At 43.3% G+C, this 21,006-nt stretch overlaps 2 protein-coding genes across 5 annotated transcripts in view; one reads left to right on the forward strand and one right to left on the reverse strand.

The window, feature by feature from the left end:
* Positions 1 to 1,749: 1,749 nt before the first annotated feature.
* CDNF (cerebral dopamine neurotrophic factor) lies at positions 1,750 to 19,433 on the reverse strand. Of its 3 annotated transcripts, none has more exons than XM_074001097.1 (4): positions 19,240 to 19,433; positions 9,551 to 9,678; positions 7,420 to 7,546; positions 1,750 to 2,038 (listed from the first exon to the last, which is right to left on the reverse strand). In XM_074001097.1, coding segments are annotated over exons 1-4 (372 nt in total). In that variant the 5' UTR covers positions 19,355 to 19,433; the 3' UTR covers positions 1,750 to 2,036. The 3 variants fall into 3 exon arrangements, with proteins under 3 accessions (XP_073857198.1, XP_005564743.1, XP_073857199.1); XM_005564686.5 differs by having other exon boundaries at positions 7,405 to 7,546; XM_074001098.1 differs by lacking the exon at positions 9,551 to 9,678 and having other exon boundaries at positions 7,405 to 7,546.
* A 291-nt stretch (positions 19,434 to 19,724) lies between these two features.
* HSPA14 (heat shock protein family A (Hsp70) member 14) overlaps positions 19,725 to 21,006 on the forward strand; it is a 32,498-nt gene continuing 31,216 nt past the window's right edge. For both annotated transcript variants that reach the window (XM_045399604.2, XM_045399605.2), the window contains exon 1: positions 19,725 to 19,867. In XM_045399604.2, coding sequence (XP_045255539.2) covers positions 19,811 to 19,867 — 57 coding nt within the window. In that variant the 5' untranslated portion in view covers positions 19,725 to 19,810. The remainder of the gene's footprint in view (positions 19,868 to 21,006) is intronic.

Genomic DNA, 21,006 nt, shown 5'->3' on the forward strand with positions numbered 1-21,006 from the left:
CCAGCTACTCGGGAGGGTGAGGCAGGACAATCACTTGAACCCAGGAGGCTGAGTTTGCAGTGAGCTAAGATTGTGCCACTGCACTCTAGCCTGGGCAACAGAGCAAGTCTCTGTCTCAAAGAAACAAAAACAACCAAAAACTAACTTTGGTTTTTTTGAAGATAGAATTCAAAATAAAGTAGACGCTTTACACATGATAATGAAGCTGCCAAAATTCAGAAACAGTAATTACTTTTACCATTCATTACACCACAGCTTTCTTATTCTCACTTTTCAGTTACATCATGTATATATTTCCTTAGGAACCACTAACTCTCTGACCTCTCAGCTGCCCAGCTGAAAATTCATTTACCTCTGCAGCATTTAGAATTAAAAATTATGCTTTCGATGTATATTTTCAGTCTGAAAATTTCTCCTCCACTCCCTGAAAACAACCCCGGCCAGTAAATGCAATTCTTTGAATGAATAAGGTGGGCTTTTTTGTTTGTTTTTTCATAATTTCTGGCAGGGTCTTGCTGTGTTGCCCAGGCTGAAGTGCAGTGGCAGGATCAAGCTCACTGCAGACTCCACCTCCTAGGCTCAAGCAGTCCTCCCACCTCAGCCTCCCGAGTAGCTGGGACTACAGGTACACACTATCATGCACAGCTAATTTTAAATTTGTTGGTGGAGACGGAGCCTCACTCTGTTGCTCAGGCTGATCTCTAATAACTCTTAGGCTCCAGCGATCCTCCTGCCTTGGACTCCCAAAGTGCTGGGATTACAGGTGTGAGCCACTGTGCCTGGCAAACAAGGTGTGTTGAATTAATTAATTTTAGTTAATTTCCATATAAATTTTCTACAGCAGTTTTTAAAGATATTATATACATACAATAAAATGCCCAGATCTTATTTTTTCTACCAGATGACAATCTTATTTACCCATGTAATCCCCACGCCAATCAAGATATAGGACATTCCCATCACTCCAGAAAGTTCCAAGGAAATGTTTTTTCAGTATTCCCCAGCTCTGCCTGCCACACAGAGGCAGCCACTTCTACTGTGGTTTTCTTATTTTTATGTGGCCAGAAAATGAAACCAAAAACGATTTTACAACTACAAACTGATAAAATAGCATTAAGAATGGTAACGTTCCAAGTTGTCTATGAGTGTTTTTAATATGCTTTAATCTTCTATCAAAAACTTGTCTGATATGTGATACTAAGCAATGAAAAAGACCTTGAGCTTGGTTCAATTAATAATGTAAATGTTGATATAATTGCCAAACATTGGCTATACTTATAGGGGTTCTTGACCTCTCTATTTTCTTCAAGTAGGTTTAAGTGGGTTTTCTTCCAATGGGAAAAACCAGTACTCCTGCTTGACCATTTCTGATACCAAAGAGAGCTACAATGTAGAGTGAAAACAGAACATTTACTTTAGAAAAACTTTTGATTCTGTATTTGGGATTGAAGTTGTGCATTAAATAACCTGACTGTTGTGTCTTTCGTTGTAGTCCAATATATTTTAAAATTGCATCCAGAGAGGAGTCTCTGAACACCTTCTTCTTTCTTGGAATCAATTTACTCCATCAATTTGTCAGTAGGTCATTTTTAGGAGACAGGCAATGAAAACTGACATAGCCCTTCCAAGAAACTTATGAGAAAGGAACTTTTAGCTTTTGGTACATTGCAAATGTAAGTTATCAATAGTATTAGTTTTACTCATAAACCCAGGTAACAAAATTCTGCGTAATAATACCAACACAAAAAGCATGAGACCAAATATGATGTATTTCCCAGTTATCCTTAATCAACATGTCCATATACTAGAGGGTCATTTTTCTCTCTAATTACAAGTCACAAATGTGCTGGCGTTGGAGATCAGAGCTCTGTTTTGGGGTGTGTCGCTGCATACTTGGGGGCCAGTTCTTGGATCAGATTCACGTAGTCAGTTTTTTCTGCACAGGCCCTGCACTCCTCCCCCCAGCTATGCAGGATCTGCTTCAGCTCTGCCACTCTCATCTTCCGCAGGTCAACTGATGCCAAGTCCAGTGTTTTTTCTAAATGACAAAAAAGAAAAAAGCCAATTACAAAACAAATGGAAAAAAAAAAATCCCTATGAATCGCTTCAAAAGGCATATAGTTTGCTTATCCCATGCTGACTACCCTATGATCCAAGGTGGGCAATGATTCCAGTTTCCATGGAAACCAAGACACACCCAGCGGCCCTCTCTATCAGTGGGTTCTGCATCTGCAGACTCAACCAACCACAGATCAAAAATATTCTAAACAAATTAAAGATAACACTACAACAATTAAAAAATACAAACAGGGCTGGGCACGGTGGCTCACGCCTGTAATCCCAGCACTTTGGGAGGCCGAGGTGGGCGAATCACCTGAGGTCAGGAGTTCGAGACCAGCCTGGCCAACACGGTGAAACCCCATCTCTACTAAAAAAATAAATAAAAATAAATAAGTGAGCATGGTGGTGGCATGCCTGTAATCCCAGCTACTTGGGAGGCTGAGGCGGGAGAATTTCTGGAACTTGGGAGATTGAGGTTGCAGTGAGCAGAGATCACACCACTGCACTCCAGCCTGGGAGACAGATTGAGACTCTGTCTCGGAAAAAAAAAAAAATACAAACAATACAGTAATACAGTATAACAACTATTTACAATGATATGGGTTGGATTTGTGTCCCCACCCAAATCTCATGTGGAATTGTAATCCCCACTGTTGGAGAAGGGGCTGTTGGCAGGTGACTGGATCATGGGGGTGGACTTCACCCTAGCTTTTCTCATGATAGTGAGTGAGTTCTCCCAGGATCTGGTTGTTTCAAAGTGTAGCACCTCCCACTTTGCGCTCTTCCTCCTGCTGCAGTCATGTAAGACATGCCTCTTCCTCTTTGCCTTCTGCCATGATTGTAAGTTTCCTGAGGCCTCCCCAGCCATGCTTCCTGTACAGCCTGTGGAGCCGTGAGCCAATTAAACCTCTTTTCTTTATAAATTGCCCAGTCTTAGATAGTTCTTTTTCTTTTTCTTTTAATTTTAATTTTTTTCTTTTTTTTTGAGATGGAGTCTTGCTCAGCCACCCAGGCTGGAGTGCAGAGGCGCAATCTCTGCTCACCGCAACCACCATCTCCCAGGTACAAGCTATTCTCCTGTCTCAGCCTCCCAAGTAGCTGGGATTACAGGCACCCGCCATCATGCCTGGCTAATTTTTGTATTTTAGTAGAGACAGGGTTTCACCATGTTGGCCAAGCTGGTCTTGAACTCCTCACCTTAGCCGATCTGCCTGCCTCAGCCTCCCAAAGTGCTGGGATTACAGGTGTGAGCCACCGTGCCTGGCCGATAGTTCTTTACAGCAATGCGGGAACAGACTAATACAAATAGCATCTTCATTGTATTAAGTATTATAAGTAATCTAGAGATGATTTAGAGTATACAGGAGGGAAGATGTGCATAGGTTATATGCAAATACTTAAGCATCAGGATTTTAGTGTCCGAGTAGGGTCCCTTCACAGGTAGTGAAGGACAATGGTGTATACAAAGTTATTGGGATAATTTGTGTTTTTAATTTGACTTTCTTTCCAAGAGATTATATTTGCTTCAAAACTAAAGGCCTATGTAGTTCCACAATGTTTACTACCATTTGGAGCATTCTCAAGCTCAGTATTCCTAAAACAAATAGCACTGTATCCAAATTGCTACTGTTAAGGTAACAAGAAGGAAACTCATAAGAGCCAATCAGTTACTTTGGGATGGCCTTAGTTTGTGGCCAACTTGAAAGCCATAGATTGTAATTAACCGGCAAAAGTTATGGTTCACTTTTTCTAGGAAGATGTATCTTTGGCAAAGCAAATGAGCTTATACACATGACATAGCACTATTGGGTTTTAAATAAAAATGTAAAGAAATGCAAACACGTGAATAAAATCAGGAATATTCTCGCTGAACCTTAATTGTTTGGGATCTCTGTTTTGAAACTCATCTGATGTCCAGCCCCTACTGAGATTAGGTTGCTAAATTATCACAGCACGTAAAGCCCTTTGTGTTATTCCCACTTCTCCAATGCTAGTGCTTTGGTGCCAGTCAACCTGGTTTCTAAAATTCTTGCCAATGATACTTGTCACTAACATCTAACCTCCTCTAGCAAGACTACTATTTCCCTGTTTATAGATTGTGTGCAGAAAATATCAAGAACTCAGTTACTTCTCAATTGCTGAAAAGATTGAGAAAAAGTCCAAAATTGAAAAAAAAAAGCTCATCTGTAATATACCAATAATTATAATTTTCCTATCAGAAAGAGGTACTTTTCCTCTTTCAAAAGAAAGTCTAGATGGGTGTGGTGGCACACACCTGTAATCCCAGCAACTCAGGAGGCTGAGGCAGGACAATCTCTTGAACCCAGGAAGTTGAGGTTGCAGTAAGCAGAGATCACGCCACTGCACTCCAGCCTGGGCGACAGAGCAAGACTGTCAAAAAAAAAAAAAAAAAAAAGTGTTTTTTGCCCCTCCCCACTTGTCCGGTGTTCACTTTGACCATGAATACAACATTTAAGTTTATTTATTAAACAATTAGTGGCAGCCTAGAATTTTTTCGGCTTGACTTCTCTTGAAAGTTCTTTCTCTTTTTTACCTCTGCATAGTAGAACACAACATTTAAAAACATTAAAAACCTAATATTTGTCAAATTATTTGTCAAAACTTTCCAGTAACTCTGTTCTAATTTAAAACTTTGATGTTAAAAGACTTTTGTATTTGGAGGGTCAGCTATACACGGTGCTCCAGAGAACCCTTAAATTTTTATAGTGATTCCCTATCCTTTTTAAACACAAAGCAAGCAAATGAAAACATTCTTTCAGGTCAAAAACCAAATGGCACCTTCCTAATTGAAAACATACTACAACTCCACACTTATCTTGCTTGTTAATTTCATGTCTGATTTGATAGAATACTTTTTAAAGTAGAAACTTGTATAGCCCAAATTATTAATCTGCCACAGTACAAAGGTCCCTGTTTAATCTTATCTTTCCTGCTCACAATAGCTGGGGAGGATAATTAAGAACTATTAGTCTATTCAAGATAAGAGACTGAAGGAGGAAAATACTTTTTTTTTTTTGTAAATGTCAGTAGTTTCTTTGAGTTTTTCTATAGAACTTGGTATCTGGCATTAACTTTAAAAAGAGGAAAACCTCTGTAATGCCCCCAAACTCCAAAGTAAAGGTCCACACAAAGATTAAAACTAGTTCACAGCTCCCCAAGGGCCTCTAGTGGCCAGCATCGCCAAAACATTAGGTAGTCATTTCTTCTCAATAATATCTGATTTGTTTTTCCATTGTTTAAGGAGCCTGGTAAGATTCCTTGGATATAGGAGAAGTTATTCATAATAAAATTGTTGAATTAAAAAATCAGAAGAGGTTTGTGATATTGGCTTTTATTTGTTTTTATTTTATCTATTTATTTTTCAGACGGGGTTTCACTCTGTCACTCAGGCTGGAGTGTGATGAAAAAAATCACAGCTCACCAGAGCCTTGACTTCCCAGGCTCAGGTGATCCTCCCACTTCAACCTCCTAAGTAGTTAGGACTACAAGCACTCAACACCACACTTGGCTATTTTTTGTATTTTTGTAGAGATGGGGTTTCGCCATGTTGCCCAGGTTGGTCTTGAACTCCTGGGCTCTAAAGATCTGCCTGCCTCGGCCTCCCAAAGTGCTGAGGTTACAAGTGTGAGCCATCACATCCGGCCAGGTTTGTGAATATTGTTTATACGGACTCAGTGATTTCTGCCCCTATTTCATGGCTTGGAAGCCAATAAAAAAGGGATGCCTACTCTAATAACTACCCTGGAAGTTAGGACTTGTGCTTTGCAAGTTGAGAAGTAGGTCGCCTTTGGTAACTTTCAACAGTAAACCTACTTACAGCTAGCTATGTGGCTATAGGTACATAGGACTATTACATGGCTGTGTTGGAAAATAAGACTAAAATAACTTAGAGGTGGATGTTAATTACTTAGGTAGTTGACAGTACTATACTGGGTATGTAATGTATGTAAAACAATGACTTAAAAGGAATGAAGTGGGATTTCAGGTGTCATGGATAGGCTGAGGAAGGAATTCCCCATCCTTTTATGACACCCACTCAATCTACCTAAATGTCTAGCCCAGATACAAATCATGGTAAAAGAATAGATCTATCCATGTGAAATGTATGGGGCCAAGGATAACGTTTTAAAATAGGACATCTCCTGGCTGGGCATGGTGGCTTACACCTGTAATCCCAGCACTTTGAGAGACCAACGCAGGTGGATCACCTGAGGTCAGGAGTTCAAGACCAGCCTGGCCAATATGGTGAAACCTCATCTCTAATAAAAGTACAAAAATTAGCCAGGCATGATGGTACATGCCTGTAATCCCAGCTACTTGGGAGGCTGAGGCAGGAGAATTGCTTGAACCCGCGAGGCAGAGGTTGCAGTGAGCCAAGATCACATCACTGCACTCCAGCCCGGGTGACAGAGTGAGACTTCATCTAGGAAAACAACAACAACAACAACAAAAACATAGGACATCTCCTTCCTTGCCTTGCTGTTTGTTTTGGGCACCCTCTGATAAACTATTTCACCAGGCAAAACCTGATTTGATGTGAATAACCAATTTCCTATCATTTAAAGCTGGCAGAATGGTAGCTCTGCCTAGGAAGGAAGTCATAGTCATCTTTACATCTTCAAAGTCCTTGTATCATCTTTGAATAGGTACCAATTTTGTTTTAATAGATTACCAAGATCTAAATCACCAGGAGGGAGTAGCTCCTCTCTTCATATGTTGAGATTTTCCTTGACATACATATCTGGCATTGTCTTGGTGTGTTGGGAGTTTAAACTCTGATTTTGGTGGCAATTTTTTTTTGTTTTTGTTTTTTTGAGACGGAGTCTTGCTCTATCACCCAGGCTGGAGTGCAGTGGCAGGATCTCGGCTCACTACAACCTTCGCCTCCCGGGTTCAAGTGATTCTCCTCCTTCAGCCTTCCAAGTAGGTGGGCCTACAGGTGCCCGCCACCACGCCCAGCTAATTTTTTTTTTATTTTTTTAGTAGAGACAAGATTTCACTATATTGACCAGGGTGGTCTTGAACTCCTGACCCTGCGATCCACCCGTCTTGGCCTCCCAAAGTGCTGGGATTAAAGGCCTGAGCCACCACGCCCGGCCTTGTTGGCAATTTTAACCTAATGCTGATTATGCCTGTACTATTTATTTGTCTTCCCTCAACGAAACTCAAATGGCCATAGGTACCATTCATCAGCCCAGCAACTTATTGATGAGTGGTGAATTCCTTTCCTTTTAACACTGAATTTTTAGAAGACATGGCCCCAAGGTTAGAGGTTTGGGAATCCATTGGACCTACTGGGAAAAACGTGGGGCTATGTTATACCATATTTCAGCTCACAGATCTGGCTATCCAACTTCTTCAGCTTCTCACAAATCTTCATTGCAGGCATATGCACACTCATTGGGCGTGTGACTTCACTTAGGATCTTCGTGGCTGCGTCTTTTGTGGCTCCTAGATAATAGCACTGAAGGAAAATGAAGAGAATTGAGTGTTCCAGACAATGAAGACAGAAAGGAATACAGTATCAAGAAGTCAGAAAGAGGTAGGCTGGGCACGGTGGCTCACGCCCGTAATCCCAGCACTTTGGGGGGTTGAGGTGGGCAGATCATTTGAGGTCAGGAGTTCGAGACCAGCCTGGCCAACATGGTGAAACCCCATCTCTATTAAAACTACAAAAATTAGCCAGGCATGCTCGCTTGAACCAAGGAGGCAGAGGTTGCAGCGAGCCAAGATCGTGCCAGGGCACTCCAGCCTGGGCGACAGTGAGACTCCATCTCAGAAAAAAAAAAAAAAAGAAGAAGAAGAAGAAAGAAGAAAAAAAGAGGAAGAAGAGGAAGAAGAAGGAGGAGGAGGAGGAGGAGGAGGTTAACCTGGTTTTCCTGGCTCAGCTATTAAATTTTAACCCCTGCTGACTAAGCCACCAGGAAACAAGTGATTCCATTCTCGTGATCATCCAAATTAGACGTGCCCTACAATCACATGGTATTCAAAGACTAATGAGCTGACACTAAGTATTTTCTCTGTGCCAGTGCTGCTCTCAGTGTTTTAAAGGTATTAACTTATTTATGCCTCACAACAATCCTTTGAATTAAGTACTATTATTATCTGTATTTTATACCCAAGCCAACTGAAGTTCCCCCCATCTAGCAATAGAAGAGACAAAATTACAAAACCCAACACGTTGGCTCTAGAGTCCATGTCTTTTCCCATCAGGCAATTCTGACATTCAAGTTCCCTGACTTCAGAATTTTACATTTAAAAATATAAACGTTGGCTAGGCACAGTGGCTCACACCTGTAATCCAAGTACTTTGGGAGGCCAAGGCGAGTGGATTGCTCGAGCTCAGGAGTTTGAGATCAGCCTGGGCTACAAGGTCAAACCCCGTCTCTACAAAAAAAAAAAAAAAAAAAAAAAATCCAAAAATTAACTGGACATGGTGGCATGTGCCTTAGTCCCAGATACTTGGGAGACTGAGGTGGAAGGATCACTTGAGCCTGGGAGGTTGAAGCTCCAGTGAGCAAAGATCACTGGGACTCCAGCCTGGGTGACAGAGGGAGACCCTGTCTCAAAAAAATATAGATAGATACAGATAAATGGCATGAGCTTTACAATATGTCCATGGTGAGCAGTCAACATGCAGATGTAACTGACAATCTGACAATTTTAGGCAAAAAGGAATTGGCCCCAAATTGTCTTTAGTGATATAAAACAGTATCTTGAAACAAGCCATATGTGTATACCCAGGAAGCACCATATTAATGCCATTAGAAGAAAATATAAATACTTCATTAATTACATACAAATAATAATGTAAAATATTTTGATAAGTTTGGCTAATTGTCTTGGTAAGAAACGGAAAGCCCACCCACTCTTACGATGGCAAATTCTTACTAGGAATTCAGTTTCATAATTTCATTTAAGAAAACATAGAATTGGGCTGGGCATGGTAGCTCACACTTGTAATCCCAGCACTTTGGGAGACTGAGGCGGGCGGATCATCTGAGGTCAGGAGTTCAAGACCACCCTGGCCAACATGGTGAAACCCTGTTTCTACCAAAAATAAATAATTAGCAGGGTGTGGTGGTGCACACCTGTAATCCTAGCTACTCGGGAGGCTGAGGCACAAGAATGCTTTCAACCCAGGAGGCAGAGGTTGCAGTGAGCTGAGATTGCGATACTGCACTCCAGCCTGGGCAACAGAGCAAGACTCTCTCTCAAAAAAAAGAAAAAAGAAAACATAGAATTGGTTGCCTGTGGTATACTCAGAAAGTGAAGTAACACTGGAAATATTCTGGATGAAAACACGCAGAACTACATGTCACTGGAAGATGGATTTCTGCTTGCTGCGTGCTCTACGATGGACATGCCTGAGGCAAACATAAGTAGGATGACATCATGTCTAAGAAATGAAACTATTAGCAGTTTTCTTCAAGCACATGGGGAAAATGAAAGGTGAAATTAACCATACCAGGCGGTTTTCTTTTCCTTTGGTATCCAAGCAAAAGCTGATCAATTCTTTCTCTATTGTGTCCAGTGAAAAGTTAACTCCTCTGTCTATCAATGACTTGTAGAATCGGTTCAAGAATTCTTTACATACTGGAAGGAACAAATAAATATGTCTGCATGCACAACTTAACCACTACCACACCTATGCATATGACCCACTAACCACATTAAAAAGTACATACGGGGCCGGGCATGGTGGCTCACGCCTGTAATCCCAGCACTTTGAGAGGCTGAGGTGGGCAGATCACAAGGTCAGGAGATCGAGACCATCCCAGCCAACATGGTGAAACCTCATCCCTACTAAAATACAAAAAAATTAGCCAGGAATGGTGGCACACGCCTGTAGTCCCAGCTACTCAGGAGGCTGAGGCAGGAGAATCACTTGAACCCAGGAGGCGGAGGTTGCAGTGAGCCGAGATCACACCACTGCACTCCAGCCTGGCAACAGAGCAAGACTCCGTCTCACAGAAAAAAAAAAAAAAAAAAAAGTCCATATGAGTCAATGCTTCATAACAGTGGATTCCAAGGCTAGGTAAGAATGATTTGGGGGCCAAGCATGGTGGCTCACACCTGTAATCCCAGCACTTTGGGAGGCAGAAGCAGAAAGATCACTTGAGCCCAGGAGTTTGAAGTTAGTCTGGACAACATAGTGAGACCCTGTCTCTACTACAAAAAAAAAAAAATATATATATATATATATATTTATTTATTTATTTATATATATGCCAGGCATGGTGGTGCATGCCTGTAGTCTGAGCTACTCAAGAGGCTGAGGTGGGAGGGTCACTTAAGCCAGGCAGATGGAGGCTGCAGTGAGCTATGATCAAGTCACTGCACTTGCGCCATTGCACTTCAGCCTGGGTGACAGAGCGAGACCCTGCCTCAAGAAAATAAAAAATATAAATAAAAAGAATGATTTCAGGCCTGTTGCTATTAGTTTAGTATTGGGCCGAAATGCAGTGGACACGTATCAGTTTATTAAATCAATCAATCATTGGAACCAAGTTCTACCTAAAATAATAACTTTTCCACAAAATTTGGCTAACCCTAAAAGAAAATATACCCATCTATAGGCTACCATTTTGGGACAGCGTAATTGTAAGTACAGAGAAAAATCTGAATAAGAATCTTGAATGAAGCCCCTTGGTGATCTGCGTAAGTCTTTATTTCCATCGTTATGAGCCTAAAGTGAAACCAGGCTGGGCACGGTGGATCACGCCTGTAATCCCAACATTTTGGGAGGCCAAGGTGAGAGGATCTCTTGAGGCCAGGAGTTTGAGACCAGCCTGGGCAACACAGTGAGAATCTGTCTCTGCACAGGCTGTGGTCCCAGCTACTGAGGAGGCTAAAATGGGAGGCTTGTTAGGTCATTTCTTCTAGTTCCTTATTTCTTGAAGATATTTTCAAGCTTGTTTTTTATATCTTTAAACACACTAAACATAATTATTTTATGATCTGTGTCTGAAAATTTCAGTATCTGAAGTCTTCAGAGTTTTTTTTTTTTAAGACGAAGTCTCACTCTGTCACCCAGGCTGAAGTGCAATGGCGCAATCTCTACTCTGCAACCTCTGCCTCCCTGGCTCAAGTGATTCTCCTGCCTCAGCCCCTTGAGTAGCTGGGATTACAGGCACCTGCCACCATGACCGGCTAATTTTTATATTTTCAGTAGATACAAGGTTTCACCATGTTGGCCAGGTTGGTCTCAAACTCCTGACCTCAAGTGATCCGCCCGTCTCGGCCTCCCAAAGTCCTGGGATTATAGGTGTGAGCCACCGCATCAGGCCCAGAGTACGTTTCTATTTGTTGTTTCTATAGGTTCTTGTTCCTGGTGCCATGTTTCTTTGTGTGCTTGCTTATTTTGCACCACACGATACTCATACCCCTCAAATCTTATTTGTGAAGATTGTTTGAAGCCTGAGATGAATGAGCATTATTTCCAGTAAGGATTTGTGTTTGTATTTCTCAGGGCCCAAGGGCAACTAGCCAGGTGCTGCTTTAAACAAAATATATAGCTTGAAGTTTTGGGGCCCCTGATGTGAATTTTGGCTGCAAATACAAGTGATGGATGTTTTGTTGTTATCATCTCTCAGAGATCTATATTTTTTCTTTTTTCTACTTTGCTCAGTGTCAAGGTAAATTTCTTTATAGTCTTCTATGGGTAGGGATGGGTTAGGTTTATGTTCTATGTTTCTTTAAACATAAAAAAACCTAACTTCTATGCCTGATTATTCCAATACCTGAAGTCATTGCAGGGGTGTGTTTCTTCTGTTTTTTGTCCTAGCTGGCTATCACTTATTGTGCCCTTCTTCCCTAGGGGTTCGAGCCTTTTCTAAGTGAGAGCTCTATTTCTTAGAACTTTAACTGTGTGAATTCTTTAAGGACTAGGTTGAATGTGGGTTCCTGTAAGTAAGACTCACATTTGCTGGCTGGGCGCGGTGGCTTATGCCTGTAATCCCAGCACTTTGGGAGGCTGAGGCAAGTGGATCACCTGAGGTCAGGAGTTTGAGACCAGCCTGGCCAACATGGTGAAACCTGTCTCTACTAAAAATACAAAAATTAGCCAGGAGTGGTGGCGGGCACCTGTAATTCCAGCTACCTGGAAGGCTGAGGCAGGAGAAATGCTTGAACCCAGGAGGCGGAGGTTGCAGTGAGCCGAGCTCATACCATTGCACTCCAGTCTGGGCGACAAGAGTGAAACTCCGTCTCAAAAAATAAAAACAAAACCAAGACTCACATTTGCTGATGCCTGAGGGTATGATCTACTTAAAATCACTTTCAACTAAATAATCAGTTCAAGATGTTTCAGATCATCCTAGCAGTGTGAATGGGGCCTTCAGCCCCTACCTATGGGCACCAGCTTCTAATTATGAGTTACCAAGAAACAGTTTTGTTTTTCCTTTTACTCAGTAAAAAAGTTCAAGTTAAACTATTTCTTTTAGTCTCTAAAGATGGAAATAGGTTGTAGTTATTTTCAGTTCACCCTTTATAACGAAGGGCTAGTTCTTTGGGGCCCTGAATTCATTGGGAGAGGATCTGCTCTCACACTCCTAACTTGGAAATGCCTGGGACTTGTGTTCATTTAGCCAAAACCATGAAAACTTTTGTTCAGATCACGTGGCTAACAAATGATCCAAGGTAAAGCCAGCTTCAGTGCCCCCTTCAACCCACTGGACTCCCACTTCCACTCTGTAGTTGGCTTCTGGGTATGCCTTCCCAACTCATACTTTACAATATTTTCACATTTTTTATTTTCAGTTGTTTCTAGATGATTTGCCAATCATGTCATCTTTTACAGCTTAAAGTCATATGTGTGTATAGTGTGTGTGTATATATATATATATTTTTTAATTTTATTATTTATTTATTATTATTATTATTTTTTTTCCAAGACGGAGTCTTGCTCTGTTGCCTAGGCTAGAGCGCAGTGGTGCATCTCAGCTCACTCAGCTCACTGCAACCTCCACCTTCTGGGATTCAAGCAATTCTCCTGCCTCAGCCTCCTGAGTAGCTGGAACTACTGGCATGTGCCACCACACCTGGCTCATTTTTTGTATTTTTAGTAGAGACGGGGTTTCACCATGTTAGCCAGGATGGTCTCGATCTCCTCACCTCGTGCTCTGCCCACCTTGGCCTCCCCAAGTGCTGGGACTACAGGCATGAGCCACTGTGCCCAGCCCATATATTTTTATTTCTAATGTTATCAACATGAACAGAATACTAAATAGCCAGTCATTTATGTTTCTAACAAATATTAAGCGACTAGTAAGTGCAAAACAGTGTTCTAGGTTCCTGAGATTCAGTAATGAAGAAAACGAAGTCCTTGCCCTTGAGCATTACATCTGATAGAAGAAATAAAGGTATAGGTAGCAAAGAAGAAACATAAACATGGTAAGGAGGATGGAGGGTGACAAAGTAATAGTATGATTCTTAATGGGTTGGTTAGGAAAGGTCTCTCAGGTAAAGTCATATTCAAGCAGACACCTGAAGGAAGGGGAAGAACAATTTCAGTGGATGACTTGAGAAAGAACTCCACAGGCAGAAGGGACAGCAAGTACCAAGGCTCAGATGCAGGAGTGTCCTTGGTGGCTTCAAGGAACAGCCAGAAGGCCAGTGTGGCTAAAGTAGAGGGAGGAAGAGGGAGGTGTGTAGCAAATGAGATCAAATAGGCAGCAGCATGCCGGGGCATCCAGGGTCTTTCAAGCATGGTAAGGTCTCTGGATGTCACTCTGAGAAGGGAAGCCGTTTAAGGTTGGAAGCCATTTAAGGTTTTGAGTAGAGAAGAGCTATGGTCTGACATGATTCATGAAGGATGTCTCTGAAGGCTGTCTGAAGAAAGGATTACAAGGAAGCAGAAAAGAAAGCAGGGAGACCAGCTGACCAGTTTACAGGTTCTCAAAATAGTTGCATCTCTTAGACCACGGTAATAGCTATAGCGGGCAGGAAAAGTGGTGACACTCTGGACCTATCTTGAAGGAAGAGCCAAAATAATTCACTAATGAACCAGATGTAACATGTCAGAGTTGGGGGGAGAGAGAGAGAGAGAGTAATCAAAGATAATCCCAATAATTTTGGCCAAGAAATTGGAACCATGGAGTTGCCATCCGCTGAAATGAGGAAGACTACAGGAGAAGCAAGTTTATGGTGCCAAGCAGGAATCTAATCTTTTTTTTTTTTTTTTTTTTTGAGACAGAATCTTGCTCTGTCGCCCAGGCTGCAGTGCAGTGGCATGATCTTGGCTCACTGCAAGCTCCAACTCCCGGACTGAAGTGATTCTTGTGCCTCAGCCTCCTGAGTAGCTGGGATTACAGGTGCGTGTCACCACACCTAGCTAATTTTTGTATTTTTAGTAGAGATGGGGTTTCGTTATGTTGGCCAGGCTGGTCTCTAACTCCTAACCTTAGGTGATCTGCCTGCCTCAGCCTCCCAAAGTGCTGGATTACAGGTGTGAACCACCACGCCTGGCCAGAATCCAGTCTTGACATATGAAGTTCAAGATGCTTCTAGACATCTGTGATAGTTAATTTTATGTAGCAATGATGAAATTAACACTTAAATTGATGAACTTTGAGTAAGGCAGATTGCCCTCCATAATGCGGGTTGGCCTTACCCAACAAGTTGAGGGCGTGACTAGAACAAAATAGACCAGCCTCCCTGACAGAGAGGGAATTCTCCAGCACACTCCCTTTAGACTTCATTCATACCACAGGCTCTCCTGGGTCTCCAGCCTGCTTGCCCACACTGCAGATTTTGGACTTCTCAGCCTTCATAATCTTGTGAGTCAATTCCTTATAATAAATCCCTTTTTATATAGATAAATATTATAGATATTAAGAAGATACATAGATGTAGATTATGTGTTCTGTTTGGTCCTGTTGGTTTTATTTCTCTGGAGAACCTTGACTAATATAACATCCAACTGGAAACAGTGAGAAGGCAGCTATAGAAATTTGAAGATCAGGTATAAGATCTAGGATGAATATAAATATCTGGAAGCCATCAACATTTAAATGGCATTTTTAAGATAAGAACACAAAGTAAGGAGAGATGGAACAGAGACACAGTCCTGGGTCTCAGCCTCGTGAAATCCCAATGTTTAGCAATTGGGAAGATGGAAAACAACCAGAAAAAGACTGAAAGGAGCAGGCAGTGAAGTAGGCTAAGAACAAAGAGTGAGTGTTATTCCAAAAGGCAAGTGAGCACAGTGTTAAAAGGAATGTGTAATGGGTCTGCTGTGTTAAATGTGAAAAATGAGATCCCTCTCAACATGTATATTGCTGAGTTTAATTAGCAAATATATCCAGTATGCAAAGAAGAAACCCGCTGTAATGATCAATGCTACAAGTCACCAGAAACTGTCACTAGGCCAGGCACGGGGGTTCACGCTTGTAATCCCAGCACTTTAGGAGGCCAAGGCTGGCGGATCACTTGAGCTCAGGGGTTCAAAACCAGCCTGGGCAATATAGTGAAACCTCATCTCTATTAAAAATATAAAAAATTAGCTGGGCGTAGTGGTAAGCACTTGTAGTCCAGCTACTCAGGAGGCTGAGGAGGGAGGATCACTTGAGCCCGGGAGACAGAGGTTGCAGTGAGCTGAGACTATGCCACTGTACTCTAACCCGGGCGACAGAGTTAGACTCTGCCTCAAAAAAAAAAAAAAAGAAAAAGAAAAAGAAAAAGAAACTATCATCAAAGTCTCCTAGTAACCTCTAATTCTTGTCTCATATAAAAGAAACCCCCAGTATTCCAGTGCCTCATCGCTCTTAAGTATTTCCCACAGTATACCTTCATATGATTTCTATACCTCAACTATCACTCTGCCAATGTATCATCTAGCTGATGAAAGTTAGGAATACTAACTTGTCCTTTTCAAGATGTACATTTGACTCAATAAAAGATACCCAAAATTTTATCACAGCATATATGCATACATTTCTTCAACAAACTGAGCGCCTACTATACGCCATGCAGTACGGTAGCTGCTAGAAATGAGGTGGTGAGAGACACTGCCTTGACTTTCAGAGACCAAAACAATATGAGAAGTGTGTTAGATACTGTGGGGAAACAAAAGAGCGGCACCTGGAGGAAACTGGGAAACTGCTGAGTACTAAATAAGGACTTATTTAGTATTAGTACTAAATAAGGAAGTAATATGATAGCCCTGCCAGGGGACTAGACGGGAGGGAGACAGGTAGCAGGAAGAATGCTGTTTTGTCAATACGGAGGGGAAAACTGGTGAAGGTCTGCAAGGAAGTCCTGGACTTGGGTAAGGAGAAAGGAGCAGGGCCAGTCAGGAGGTACAATCAACGATGCAGTGATTGGTTTGCTGTAAGGGATAAGGGAGAAAGAGAAGTCTAGAATCTAAGCTAGCTGACCAGGTCGTTGGCCCATGCTGTCACCATAAGCATGACAGTAACAGGTTTAGTGGAGTGAGAAGGGAAGGAGATGATGACTTTGTTTTTTTGACTGTGTGACTGTTGAGGTATACCATATCTAAGAGGGCATGTTCACTAGTCAATTGGATGCAAGGTCTGGGACTCTAGAAAGGTCAGTGGATATAAGCTTAGAGATTTATTAGACTGGAAGTAGGTTGATTTGGGTTGCCAAAAAGAGTGTGTAGACTGAGAAGAGAGAAGAGCAGAGGGCAGAACCCTGGAAAATTCTAAGCCATGGCTAGAGGATCAGAAGCCCACAAAGACACACTGGACAAGTGGGCATAGAGACACGAAGGAAAAAAGCAGTATCGTGACCACGAAGAGAAGACAGTTTCTGAAAGGGAAAGATGTCAATCGTGTCACACGCCACAAAGAAGTCAAGGTAAGAAAGGAAACTCATTTTCTGGACTTACATGAAGAGAATAACCTTGCCACAAATGCCCTAACAAATTAGTAACTTCTTAAGTTTTCTAGGATGTCTTTATTGCTAAAATAACCTCAGATAGCCATAATTCTTTTATTTACATTGTGGTTTTATGTTTATTAAAGATAGTTCTATAAGTGAATCTATAATTATTTTAAAATAAACAGTTGTTTAAAATAGTCCCATAATATAATCCTTTAAAAGAGACTTGGAAATATTTACGTTTTTCCAGTAAACCTCACATTAGCTAACGTAGGATTCACAAACTTGAATATCTACAGGGGCCAGGCAAGGAAAAAGAAGAGTTAAGCAATTTGAATCGGGGGCAGAGTGGGGGTGGCAAACAACTCAAAACCCACATCCTTTCTAAAAAGAGCAGCCAATAGCCAATTCTACTATATTGCCATAAGGGCCAATCTTGCCAGGTCATCTGGTTTTTTGAGAAAAGCCAGAAATATGAATTTTTACATAAAATTTCCCAATTTTAAAATGTACCCAGTGAATTTAATTTTTTTCAAAATATTTTGTAAATGTAACAAAATATATCAATAGGTCTGAGACGGCTCATGAACCATTTAGTTTTTTTACCTTCGCTCTAGAGTATATACAATATGGCATTTTAATCTTATACATTGAGAAGAAATTAACTTGTAAATAAGAAAGGAGGCTGAGGAGGGAAGATCACTCATAAGCAGTAATACAGCTGGATGCAGAATCTAGTTCTTTTAGTCACCAAACTGTTATGTCTTTCCTCTGCGATTATACAGCTTCTTTACCTAACAAATGAAACATATACACAGGTTAGTCAGACATGCAAGTTAATAATCACAGCATGCTGTAATAAATTTAGGACAGACAGCATAAGCTTTCCACTTAATTAATCCAGATGCTGTCTCTATTGAAATGTCTGTAAGTGGGAGCTCCAGATGAGTCATCAAATCAACTGTCTTTGCCTCAAAAATTCTGCTTTAAAAGTATAGAACACAATTATAGCACGGTTTTGAGCAAAATTATAACTTAGCTAAATAAATATCTTTATATCAAATAACAACATCATGTAGATATTTTAAATTTCTGGAGAAAAGTTTAATTATTGCAGAGCTGATAGAAAGCTGGGCTCCAATTATTAAGACTTTAAGGACTGGCCGCTGTGGCTCACGCCTGTAATCCCAGCACTTTGGGAGGCTGAGACAGCCCAATCACCTGAGGCCAGGAGTTCAAGACCAGTCTGGCCAACATGGTGAAACTCCATCTCTACGAAAAATATAAGAATTAGTTGGGCGTGGTGGTGGTGCCTGTAGTACCAGCTACTCAGGAGGCTGAGGCAGGAGAATCGCTGGAACCTGATGGTGGAGGCTGCAGTGAGCCAAGATTGTGCCACTGTAATCCAGCCTGGGCGACACAGCGAGGCTCTGTCTCAAACAAAAACAAAAACAAAAAAACAAACAAAAACATAACTTTAGTACGACTATATCCATCCATTCACTCAACATATATGATGAACCTACAATTTCCTGTTCTCTAGGGATATTATTTTCCAGCTCAGGGCATATACATTTAAACTAATCATTTTCAGTAAAACATGGAGTGAGCGCTACAGGCATACAGAAGGAAGGGGCTAGCATAGCCACTTAACTTCTTTGCCTTTGCTAACAGATCTCTAAAGTGAAGTATGCTGATTTTGCAAAAATCAAAGTCTCAGAGCTAGGGGACTTGGTGGGACACAGACCCATGTATTGTGACTGCAAGTTCACAGCTGAGATACCGTGAACAAAAAGGAATCACGCTTTCGTATTCCTCTCCTTCCCAAGGAGTCAGTGTACTCCTTTGCAAAGCAACTTTCACCTATAGAGTCCTAAAAAATATTAGCTGTGTTTTCTGATTTAAGCCACTCAACTCAATGCCATGTTTTGTTTTCCTTTTGGGAGTCACCAACTAGCTTGGACTTGAAAGACGTCTTCTGTGCAAGGGGAAGCAAATCTTGCTGGCTGGAAGCAGCAGAATCAATCTGGCGCCAGGATCATCTGAATCTAGCAGTCTTTGCACAAACTCTAATCCAAATACAAACCCAGCAGCTTTTACTGCTGAAGTTTAATATTCACAGCAAAACCGCAACGTGACCTCACGTTGCCACTGGGCCCGGCTTGAGCTTTTGCTCGAGCTGGGTTTGGGCGATCTAAAACGAGGGACTGGGTGAAATGTTATTTATAGCCAGGGCCAGGAGAAGCTAAAGCCGACAGCGATTGCACTCCAGCGCGGGGCCGCCGCCATGCAAGCAGGTCGCACACCGCTCACCTTCACAGTCGGCCCCCGGTCGCCCCCCAGCCTCCTGGCCCTGCGCCAGCACCGGGTGAGAGACCCAAAGCCCGGCGCAAAAGGCCACCACGGCAACTGGGCTCGCGCACCACATGCTGGGCCAGCAGCTTCAATCGCCTCCGCCACCCGCAACCACCGCCCACCGAGGTGCCGAAGCGAGCTGAGTAGAGTGCGAGGTTGGAAAGAATCTGCCGGTAGTTGCCAGGACAAATGACGCAACTGAACTGAGAGTTTCCATTGGCTCTCACGGAAGGGACAGGAAGGGGGCGGAGCGTAGAAGCCTTTTCCCGTCCCTCCCTGGTTGCGCGTGCGCACTATGCAGTTCCGCAGAGCGCAGAGACACGCGCTGAAGCTACTCGCGTACTGCGCGTGAAGAAAGGCAGAATCTTCACGCTGATTGGCGGCGACGCGGGAGGCTGTCGCGGCGGCCCGGACGCAGGGGGCGGGCGGGAACGTGAAGCTCCGCGGTGCCTGATGGGGCCGTTGGGCGGCTGGTAGCTGTTGCTGTTGGGGACCCCTTCATTCCTACCGCCGCCGTCCCTGCTGCCTCATGGCGGCCATCGGAGTTCACCTGGGCTGCACCTCAGCCTGTGTGGCCGTCTATAAGGTGAGGGGCTGCGGAGCTGGGCTAGGGCTTCATGACGGCCACCCGGTTCTCTGGCGCGGGCTCATCCACAGGCTTGAGAGCGGCGTGTCGCCGGCCTAGGGATGTCGTGGAGTGGCGTTGCCGCGAGAACACTTCGGGGCGAAGGGCCGGGCGGGCCAGGCCTAGCCCCTGGCGACTCCTTCAGAAAGTTCTCTGCTCCGCGGCAGAAGCTCCCGGCGACTTAGACGCGCAGAGTTCCAGGGGCGTCATGGCGGCGGGATGCCCAAAGGGGTCCCGGGGACAACGGAGCTGCAGGGTGCCCGGGGGGTCTCGGAGAAGGCGGGGCCGCTGGGTGTCCGGGGATGGGTCCCGGGGACGTCCTGGCCTCTGAAGGCCGGAAGGGTCTCGCTGACGTCTGGGCCTCAGGATTCCCTTGGGTGGGAGGTTCTCGGAAAGTGGCCGCGAGGTACTTGGAGGCGGTGGTCTTTGGGACAGCAGGGCCGCAGGACGTGCTGAGCTGGGCCCGAACAGACGTCTAGGTCCCGGAGGGGCGGGGAGGCTGCTGTCGAGTTGGAGCTGATGGTCCTGCAACGCTGCCTGGCTGTGAAGCCAGTTGATTGTGCGTGCTCTACAGAGGTGGAAGTGAGAGCTTGACAGGACTTGTGGCCTTTCTCTCCTCAGTGGGGAGGCAGAAGGAACGATAATCATGACTCCGTTGCCACTAGTTCCGCGTTTAAATGTCAAATGACTTGTTAGGAAAAGCCAAAGGGAATAATGCTACTTCATTTTGTAGAAATAGTAAGAAAGGGGCCCAGCGCGGTGGCTTACGCCTGTAATTCCAGCGCTTTGGGAAGCCAAGGCAGGCGGATCATGTGAGGTCAGGAGTTCGAGACCAGCCTGGCCAACATGGTGAAACCCCGCCTCTACTAAAAATACAAAAAAATTATCCGGGCTCGCCTGTAATCCCCGCTGCTCAGGAGGCTAAGGCATGAGAATCACTTGAACCCTGAAGGCGGAGATTGCAGTGAGCCGAGATCCGCCGCTGTAGTGTGCACTCCAGCCTGGGCCACAGAGCAAGACTCCGTCTCCAAAAAAAAGAAAGAAAGAAAGAAAAAGAAATGGTCATGGTAAGAAAGAAATAGGAAAGGTAACGTAATAAT

The sequence above is a fragment of the Macaca fascicularis genome, chromosome 9 (genome assembly GCF_037993035.2).
Source record: "Macaca fascicularis isolate 582-1 chromosome 9, T2T-MFA8v1.1".
In the NCBI taxonomy this organism is placed as follows: Eukaryota; Metazoa; Chordata; class Mammalia; order Primates; family Cercopithecidae; genus Macaca; species Macaca fascicularis.